Source organism: Ranitomeya imitator, chromosome 3, assembly GCF_032444005.1.
Source record: "Ranitomeya imitator isolate aRanImi1 chromosome 3, aRanImi1.pri, whole genome shotgun sequence".
Taxonomy (NCBI): Eukaryota; Metazoa; Chordata; class Amphibia; order Anura; family Dendrobatidae; genus Ranitomeya; species Ranitomeya imitator.
In genome coordinates this window covers 15,032,242-15,042,993 of record NC_091284.1, presented here as the reverse complement: position 1 = coordinate 15,042,993, position 10,752 = coordinate 15,032,242, and the positions used below count along the sequence as shown (strand labels likewise).

The 10,752-nt window shown below is 39.2% G+C and overlaps 1 protein-coding gene across 2 annotated transcripts in view; it reads left to right on the top strand.

Moving 5' to 3' along the window:
* Nucleotides 1-2,075: 2,075 nt before the first annotated feature.
* The window catches only part of LOC138672499 (uncharacterized), a 101,462-nt gene continuing 92,785 nt past the window's right edge, over nucleotides 2,076-10,752 (top strand). Inside the window, exon 1 of one of the 2 annotated variants that reach the window (XM_069760524.1) lies at nucleotides 2,076-2,233. In XM_069760524.1, the coding sequence (XP_069616625.1) occupies nucleotides 2,176-2,233 (58 nt within the window). In that variant the 5' untranslated portion in view covers nucleotides 2,076-2,175. Of the gene's footprint in view, nucleotides 2,234-2,559; nucleotides 2,651-10,752 lie in introns of those variants that run through there. The other variant, XM_069760525.1, reaches the window with a different exon arrangement.

The window sequence follows — 10,752 nt, the reverse complement described above, 5'->3', positions numbered from 1 at the left end:
ATGTGTTTTGGGGAATTTTCATCATTGTTCTGCCATTCGGCCCTAAAGATGGAGGTCAAGGGGTCGCGGACTAATGATCTCGAAACCTCAAAGAACACCATACCATACAGCGAGACCATGCCCCGGCTGTGGGACCGCGCAGAGCCCCGAACCTGACACCAGTGGGGTGTCCCACACAGAACATTGTGCTGATGAGATGAGTATCTGCCTGTCTGCCTGTTGAGGTCAAACTTCACCTGTGAGTCTAAGCCTGACCACAAATTACCGACTATGTGTACAAGGTCATTGATCCGTTATCATTAGTACAGAACCTGGCATCCCGATAAACTATTTCCCACTGTTGTATTTTTAAAATATTTTTATTGGGGACTTTCTGTGGGTAACTGAAGATGGGGGAGAGGCTCCTGGTGACAGAAAGTCTGGCCATCAAGACGCAGATTGTAGACCACCAGGAGCAGACATTGGTCAGATGGGATTGTGGCCCATTCCTCCACACATTCCTTCCATGATCTCAGAGTTTTAGTTCCTTCCATACGTTTTCTATAAGATTCAGGTCCGGTGATCGGCTCGGACATTCCAGCAGCTTTATTTTCTCTCTCTGAAGCCACTAGAGAGTTTCCTTGGCTGTGTGTGAGATCATTGTCCTGCTGAAATGTCCACCCTCGTTTCTTTTTCACCATCATGTTTGATGGTAGCAGGCATTTTTCAAGAACGTCTTGGTACATTTGGAAAAGCTTCTACTTGTGGAGAGTGCCATACCGGCTCTGGCATGCCAATGTAAGGAGACTTATTCACCGTGCAATGCTCCTCTGGGAAATTTAATATGCAAATTACTTCTTCTATCCCTTAGATCTCAGTGCAGAGCCTCTCACCTGGCCAAATCAGACCTCATACTTTGCACTGACGAGGGGCAATACCCCAAAACACCTTGATTGCAAATTGAGATTCTGATTTGGCTTTTATCCTAAGTCATATTGCAAGACTCATTAAAGGGTTGCTAGTGACTTGTAGGATTTCTGCTTCCAACAGGTGGCGCTATAATGTTCTAGTCCTCGCCCTCTCTGAAGAGGCAATTAGCATCGATACATTTGTACATGTGTCCATTCATCCTTCCTTCAATCATATGAAGTTTGCCAGTGCCGTATACTGCAAAACAGAAAAACAGTCCCACACCATAATACAGTGATGCTCCTACCTACAAACTTCACTGCTGGTATGGTGTTTTTGGGGGTGATATGCAGTGTCTTTTGGCCTCCAAACTTTGTGTGTATTATGACGTCCAAAGAGTTTTGGACAATTCTTCTGATAGTTATTTGCACTCCTATACCTCAAATCTTGCGGGGAGCACATGGTCATGGTCAGTTTATGATCCCAGCAGTGCTCACTGGAACTTCAGTAGTTTAGAAATTAGTTGGAACCAGACATCAGTATTTTTTGCAACAATAAGGTTGTGAAGGTCTTGAGACAGTTCACTGGTTTTACCCATGAGATGTTTTTTTGTGTGACACCTTGGTAATAAGACTCCTATTTATTGGCCATCAGATGAAGCAGCTGAAATTATTTGTCACTAAGTGGTAGGATTGCTTTCTAATTACTGATACATTTGAGCCGGTGTCAGGACTCTCCAGGGCTTTTTGCACCTCGCGTTCTTCTTTTTCCCTGTGTCATTTCTCATTATTACACATCATTTATGGACATCTATGGTTTGATGTGCGACAATTGGGAGGTGTCCTAGTGATGTCACTGCACGTAGACTGATGACATCACTGCTGGATCTGGACTGATAGAAATGCTCTGATGTCATCAGTCAGTGTAGTCAGTGTGTAGGATGTCCCTGATCGGTAGGACGTCCCTGATCGGTAGGACAAGTTGGGCCACCCGCGACCCCGCGGCCATGACGTGACCTCCTTCTGTGCCAAGTAGACAACTGACTCGTGATGCACAAGGGAGCATGTGACAGTCACCACAATCTCGGAGATACGATGACAGTTTTCGCTTCCCCTGTTGGAATCATTGCACAAACTATTGAGCAGATCCGCCCCAGATAAATGTCTCAGTAACGTCGTGTAGCTGCTGACAATGTTCTCACAAACCACTTCCTATCTTATCTGTATAGATCTGGGCTGACGGAGAGCCCCTCGTACTGCGCTCAGTGCCTCCCAGCGATGTGGCAGCATGCTGCCCGCTCCTGCCACTGCCCTCAGCACGCTCCTGTGTGTGCTGCTGCTCACAGGTAAGGAAACCGTCAGTAAGGAGGTCACAGCAATGTTTCATTGCACAGGATGGATCTTCTTCACATGTAGCAGATTTGGATTTGTCGTTGTCCTCTATGAAGGTGTAATGTAGTGCACGGTGATCAGTCAGTGAGCAGCGAGATTTACCTGCAGTCCTATGTAAATCACAGAGGACGTGTCGTTATATCACTATACCTGCTGCAATGTGATGCAGGATACGGAGCCTCCAGGTTGTAGAGTTTCAACCACAGTGGTACGAAGGTCACAAAACGTCATAAAACGGCACGTATGGCATAAACTGGGGCATTATAGGGGGTGTCTGCTCCAGAGAAGGTTCTGGGCCTCCGATAAGGGCAGATCGCCTGTAGGACTGCAGAGTATTATCATGGATACCAGGGATATGTCTCTGTATAGCGGTATTATTTATTCTATATATGGCAGTATTTATTTTATGCATAGTGGTATTATTTGTCCTCTGTCTAGTGGAATTATTTATTCTATTTCTGGTAGTATTATCTATTTTATGCATAGTGTTTTGATTTACTCTCTGTAGGGCGGTATTATTTAATTTTTGTATGGTGCTATTATTTAGTCTCTAGGATGTAATTATTTTATACATGGCGGTATTATTTATTTCATGTGTATTGGTTTTATTTACTCTCTGTATGGTGGTATTATTTTATGTATAGTGCTATTATTTATTTTATGTATGGTAGTATTATTTGTCCTCTGTCTAGTGGAATTATTTATTCTATCTATTTTATGCATAGTGTTTTGATTTACTCTCCGTAGGGCGGTATTATTTATTTTATGTATGGTGGTATTATTTATCCTCTGTCTAGTGGAATTATTTATTCTATTTATGGTAGTATTATTTATTTTATGTATAGTGGTATTATTTACTCTCTGTATGGTGCTATTATTTTATGTATAGTGCTATTATTTATTTTATGTATGGTGGTATTATTTATCCTCTGTCTAGTGGAATTATTTATTCTATTTATGGTATTATTATTTATTTTATGCATAGTGTTTTGATTTGCTCTATGTAGGTCAGTATTATTTATTTTATGTATAGTGGTATTATTTACTCACTGTATGGTGGTATTATTTTATGTATAGTGCTATTATTTATTTTATGTATGGTGGTATTATTTATCCTCTGTCTAGTGGAATTATTTATTCTATTTCTGGTAGTATTATCTATTTTATGCATAGTGTTTTGATTTACTCTCCGTATGGTGGTATTATTTATCCTCTGTCTAGTTAAATTATTTATTCTATTTATTGTAGTATTATTTATTTTGTGCATGGTGTTTTGATTTACTCTCTGTAGGGCTGTATTATTTATTTTACTGTATGTATAGTGGTTATATTTACTCTATGAATGGTGATATTATTTTCTATAGAAACTAATACAGAACTTATTATATCACCATGACAAGTGAGGAATGACTGACTGAAATCACGACTGCTGCTTCGTGTTTCAGGATCTAGAACCTTCTGTTTCTCCACTACTAGGATAAGCCCTTCTTGATCGAAATGTTCGGCCCCGATAAAATAATCCTGTACCGGTGCCGTTTCCGCATTTGCTCTTCCCGGGGCTCTCATGTGGTTGTTGTGACACGTGACGACGGCGCCCAATCAGCGCTGATATCACTGTTCCCGCCTACGGACAAATCGATCATGAAGAGGAAGCCCGGGCTGCAGCTGATCCACCCGCGGCTGTTAACATCTCTGACAGCGGAATTTTACGTGATCGTGCCGGAAGCGCATCATTAACTCTGCCCATCGGCGCCCCTGTCACATGATCGCGGGGCACCAATGGGTTAGCATGACAACCGGGGGTCTGCAGGAGACCCCTGTGGTTGTCATTGCCGCTCTGCTATGAGCGCCACCCTGTGGCCGGCGTTCAAAGCAGATGAGCATTTCTGCTATATACTGTATAGCAGGGCTCAAATCCTATGCATAGTGCAGGATGGTCACAGCTTCTCGTCTCCCATAGAGACTACTGAAGTAAGTAAAAAGTGTAAAAAAATATTAAAAACAATTTAAAAATATAAAAGTTTAAATCACCCTCCCCCCATTGAAAATAAAACAATACAAAAAAATCAAACTACACATATTTGGTATCGCCGCGTTCAGAATCTCCCGATCTATCATTATATAAAAACAATTAAGCAATAGAATGTAATAACGGGCGATCAAAACATCATATCTGCACCAAAATGGTATTAATGAAAATGTCAGCTCAGCGCGCAAAAAAATGAACCCTCACTCAGCACCAGATCACGAAAAGTAGAGACACTACTAGTATCGGAAAGTTGCGCAATTTTTTTAAAACAAATTTTTAAATTAAATAAAAAATAACCTAGACATGTTAGGTGTCTATGAACTCGTAATGACCTGGAGAATCATAATGGAAGCTCGATTTTAGCATTTAGTGAACATGGTTAAAAAAAAATTGTGAAATTCCATTTATTTTGCAATTTCACTGCAGATAGAATTTTTTTCCCATTATCCAGTACATTAAATTGTAAAACCAATGATCTCATTCAAAAGTACAACTCGTCCCGCAAAAAAAACAAGCCCTCATGTGGCCATATTGACGGAATGATAACAAAGTTATGGCTCTGGGAAAAAGGGGAAGAAAAACAAAAATGAAAAAAACTGAAAATGGCCCGGGGGGTGAAGGGTTTAAGTTGTGGCATATGTTGTCATTTTTTGCGCCAAATTTATCAAGATGGAGCACTTTTGCAAAAGTTAAAAAAAATTGGCTTTTTTTCTGTTTTTATCCATTTTTGCAGCTTTTTTAGAGCAAAAAGTTGCTTGTGTTTGAAAGTGTTGCAAAAATTGCATCTAAAAATAAAAAAAAAATTCTGCTGCACATAAAAACACTCCAGGCGGAGCACGTTTGCGACAAATTATGTGACTTTTTAAAAATTCACAAGTTATGAACAAGGCGAAAACATCTGGAAGCTCTAAACCACGCCAACAGTGATGGATTGAAAAAAAAAAACAGACGCGAATATATATAAAATAGACGTCAAAAGAGGCAGAAATGATGACATGAATTTGGTGTAAACAAAAAAAAGGTTCAAAACACCAAAAAATCAACGCAAAACTGGTGCAAATGCAATAATGAATCAGACCTCCGGTCTTTAAATGGTATAATTACTTAAGCAATGTTTAGTGTTACTGAAGCACTGCAGTATTAATTGGGCTTGATATGTTGATATTGTTTTCAGTGTGTATGGTGGTATTATTTGCAGTGTATGGTGGTATTATTTGCAGTGTATGGTGGTATTATTTGGCCTTTGTATAGCAGTATTTAGGCTTTATACCGTGTTATTAATTAAGAGATGAACTATTCAGCACTCTGGTGTTATTTCAGTACTGTTTGGTGATAATTTTTAGGCATTATTAGATTTTTTAGGCTTCATATAGTGTATACATTTTTCTTTCTTTGGTTATAATATTTAAGCTGTGTATCGTGGTGTTATTTAAGCACTATAGTATTTTGGTGATATTATTTGCAGTGTATGGTGGTATTATTTGGCCTTTGTATAGCAGTATTTAGGCTTTATACAGTGCCATTAATTAAGAGATGAACTATTCAGCACTCTGGTATTATTTCAGTACCGTATGGTGATAATTTTTAGGTATTATTAGATGGGGTTTTTTAGGCTTCGTATAGTGTATACATTTTTCTTTCTTTGGTAATATTACTGCATTTACGCTGTATGGTGGTGTTATTTAAGCACTGTAGTATTTATTGGGCTCATTATGTTGATATTATTTGGAGTGTGTATGGTGTGTAGGGATTAAGCATTAGGCAGTGTTCACACAGGCTATGGATTCTTTTGTCAAAGCAACGTGACTTTTACCTCCCCAGGTTGCATAGCACCGAAAAACTAAACCATAAGTGCAAAATCTCTAGCTTTGTCCAGGCGCTAACTCAACAAAATAGACCTTGGCTACTCATACGGTTGAGCTGGCCCCAGTTTGGTCAAACAAAACTGCAAAACTGCTATTGTCAATAGCAACCTCTGGGACTTTATGTTTGGTCATACTGCCTACGCAGATTCTTCTCAGAGGAATTCTGGCTTGTCTCTTTCTCTTCAGCTCCAAGACACATCCAGTCTGGTCAGCTTCTCCCAGCTGACTGACTAAAGTGAACACCTAGCCTGGTTATATGCAGCGCTAGCCAGGTGTACCTAATCACCTTGTAGAGCTGGGATTTAACCCTAGCCTATCCAGCTTTGCTATTCACCCCCCCACAAAAGACGGGGGCTGAGCACCATCTGCAAACACACAGAGCCTACAGGGCTTTAAAGTGACCTGAACGTAAGGCTCAAGCTTGTCAATACAAGGGTGACCTAATAACTCCAAGAACTTGCCCCTACTTTTGGGTATCGATTTTCGGCAGTTGTGATTTTTGAAAGGTGCCAAAGTTTCTACCACTTTGATACCCACCACATTGGCAAACAAGGGATTTCGAGTGAGTTTTTACCCTTCCAGGGTTTTAGTAGGTTGCCATAATATATGTAAAAGGCCTTCCTTTTCCTTGGTCGGTGCATTTAATAGTTGACCTCTCCCTCCTTTTCCATTACCCTGTAGGGTCCCTGCCGCTGGGTATGGAACCTGTTCTCCCCAGTGGGCACCAACGCAGCGACCCGATCCCCAGGTCTAAATTGTTTCATTCGAGCTGACCAATTATACCCCCAGGATTTTTCTGCTTGGGCATAGAGGAGGCGTTCTTTTACTTATCCCTTCACTTTGGCAGCACAAAACAGATTATTAGCCTACCTGGCTTTGCTACAGGTGTATGTGGGTGTTATTTGCTCTTTGTATGGTGACATTATGTGAGTTGTGTATGGTGGTGTTGTTCAAGTGCTGTATTCTGGCATTTCGAGCACTGTATGGTGGTGTTATTTCAGAGCTATATAAGGGTATAATATCAGCACTATATTGTAGTATTACTATTGTATGTTATTTACCTAGGCCTTGTGTGGCACACTACTTAGGCACCGTGACATGCGTTAGATTTGTTATCAGCGTCTAGTTTGTATCCCCGAGATAAGATCACCAGGGTGAGTTTCTGTCAGGTTTACTGGTTCCTTGACGGGTCAGAGTCATCAGACTGATGAAAAGCAGAACTCCGACCCAATCTAGTTGTATCCACATTCGCTGCTTCACTTTTTGGGACGTTATGCATTGGCTGCTATTTTCAGTGGCACTGTACAGTATGTACGCACTTTTTGAGCCCACTTCTATGTATAGCAGAACTTTAGAGGTATTATCTACTATTTCGGAGATACTGTCTGTATGTCACTGTTTTAGTGGACACCATTTATGCAACACTAATAACACACGTGGTATTAGGGGGCAGCGCGCCGGCTCTTGGCAGTGATGTTACTAATTCGGGAAGCTGCTAAAACGAGAGCTTCTCGGTGGTAAAATGATGGTGTAATATTTATATACCGTGTTTGGCTCTCCTGCTGTATTTGGTATTTGTAGTATTCCTTGTAGTCTATTTATGTACTGTGCTTGACTCTGGCGTTATATTCATATATCTGAGCTTGGTTTTGATGCTGTATGTTTTCGATGAGTTTGGTTCTGGTACTGTATTTATAAACTGAGCTTGGTTCTGGTACTGTATTTATAAACTAAGCTTGTTTCTGGTACTGTATTTATAAACTGAGCTTGGTTCTGGTACTGTATTTATAAACTGAGCTTGGTTCTGGTACTGTATTTATAAACTGAGCTTGGTTCTGGTACTGTATATATAAACTGAGCTTGGTTATGGTACTGTATTTATAAACTGAGCTTGGTTCTGGTACTGTATTTATAAACTGAGCTTGGTTCTGGTACTGTATTTATAAACTGAGCTTGGTTCTGTTACTGTATTTATAAACTGAGCTTGTTTCTGGTACTGTATTTATAAACTGAGCTTGGTTCTGGTACTGTATTTACAAACTGAGCTTGGTTCTGGTACTGTATTTACAAACTGAGCTTGTTCTGGGACTGTATTTATAAACTGAGCTTGGTTCTGGGACTGTATTTATAAACTGAGCTTGGTTCTGGGACTGTATTTATAAACTGAGCTTGGTTCTGGGACTGTATTTATAAACTGAGCTTGGTTCTGGTACTGTATTTATAAACTGAGCTTGGTTCTGGTACTGTATTTACAAACTGAGCTTGGTTCTGGTACTGTATTTATAAACTGAGCTTGGTTCTGGTACTGTATTTATAAACTGAGCTTGGTTCTGGTACTGTATTTACAAACTGAGCTTGGTTCTGTTACTGTATTTATAAACTGAGCTTGGTTCTGGGACTGTATTTATAAACTGAGCTTGGTTCTGGGACTGTATTTATAAACTGAGCTTGGTTATGGTACTGTATTTATAAACTGAGCTTGGTTCTGGTACTGTATTTATAAACTGAGCTTGGTTCTGGTACTGTATATATAAACTGAGCTTGGTTATGGTACTGTATTTATAAACTGAGCTTGGTTCTGGTACTGTATTTATAAACTGAGCTTGGTTCTGGTACTGTATTTATAAACTGAGCTTGGTTCTGTTACTGTATTTATAAACTGAGCTTGTTTCTGGTACTGTATTTATAAACTGAGCTTGGTTCTGGTACTGTATTTACAAACTGAGCTTGGTTCTGGTACTGTATTTATAAACTGAGCTTGTTCTAGGACTGTATTTATAAACTGAGCTTGGTTCTGGGACTGTATTTATAAACTGAGCTTGGTTCTGGGACTGTATTTATAAACTGAGCTTGGTTCTGGGACTGTATTTATAAACTGAGCTTGGTTCTGGTACTGTATTTATAAACTGAGCTTGGTTCTGGTACTGTATTTACAAACTGAGCTTGGTTCTGGTACTGTATTTATAAACTGAGCTTGGTTCTGGTACTGTATCTATAAACTGAGCTTGGTTCTGGTACTGTATTTACAAACTGAGCTTGGTTCTGTTACTGTATTTATAAACTGAGCTTGGTTCTGGGACTGTATTTATAAACTGAGCTTGGTTCTGGGACTGTATTTATAAACTGAGCTTGGTTATGGTACTGTATTTATAAACTGAGCTTGGTTCTGGTACTGTATTTATAAACTGAGCTTGGTTCTGGTACTGTATATATAAACTGAGCTTGGTTATGGTACTGTATTTATAAACTGAGCTTGGTTCTGGTACTGTATTTATAAACTGAGCTTGGTTCTGGTACTGTATTTCTAAACTGAGCTTGGTTCTGTTACTGTATTTATAAACTGAGCTTGTTTCTGGTACTGTATTTATAAACTGAGCTTGGTTATGGTACTGTATTTATAAACTGAGCTTGGTTCTGGTACTGTATTTATAAACTGAGCTTGTTCTGGTACTGTATTTATAAACTGAGCTTGGTTCTGGTACTGTATTTATATACTGAGCTTGGTCCTGGGACTGTATTTATAAACTGAGCTTGGTTCTGGTACTGTATTTATAAACTGAGCTTGGTTCTGGTACTGTATTTATAAACTGAGCTTGGTTCTGGTACTGTATATATAAACTGAGCTTGGTTCTGGTACTGTATATATAAACTGAGCTTGGTTATGGTACTGTATTTATAAACTGAGCTTGGTTCTGGTACTGTATTTATAAACTGAGCTTGGTTCTGGTACTGTATTTATAAACTGAGCTTGGTTCTGTTACTGTATTTATAAACTGAGCTTGTTTCTGGTACTGTATTTACAAACTGAGCTTGGTTCTGGTACTGTATTTACAAACTGAGCTTGTTCTGGGACTGTATTTATAAACTGAGCTTGGTTCTGGGACTGTATTTATAAACTGAGCTTGGTTCTGGGACTGTATTTATAAACTGAGCTTGGTTCTGGTATTGTATTTACAAACTGAGCTTGGTTCTGGTACTGTATTTATAAACTGAGCTTGGTTCTGGTACTGTATTTATAAACTGAGCTTGGTTCTGGTACTGTATTTACAAACTGAGCTTGGTTCTGTTACTGTATTTATAAACTGAGCTTGGTTCTGGGACTGTATTTATAAACTGAGCTTGGTTCTGGGACTGTATTTATAAACTGAGCTTGGTTATGGTACTGTATTTATAAACTGAGCTTGGTTCTGGTACTGTATTTATAAACTGAGCTTGGTTCTGGTACTGTATATATAAACTGAGCTTGGTTATGGTACTGTATTTATAAACTGAGCTTGGTTCTGGTACTGTATTTATAAACTGAGCTTGGTTCTGGTACTGTATTTATAAACTGAGCTTGGTTCTGGTACTGTATTTATAAACTGAGCTTGGTTCTGGTACTGTATTTATAAACTGAGCTTGGTTCTGGTACTGTATTTATAAACTGAGCTTGAGTCTGGTACTGTATTTATAAACTGTACTTGGTTCTGGTACTGTATTTATAAACTTAGCTTGGTTCTGGTACTGTATTTACAAACTGAGCTTGGTTCTGGTACTGTATTTACAAACTGAGCTTGGTTCTGGTACTGTATTTACAAAC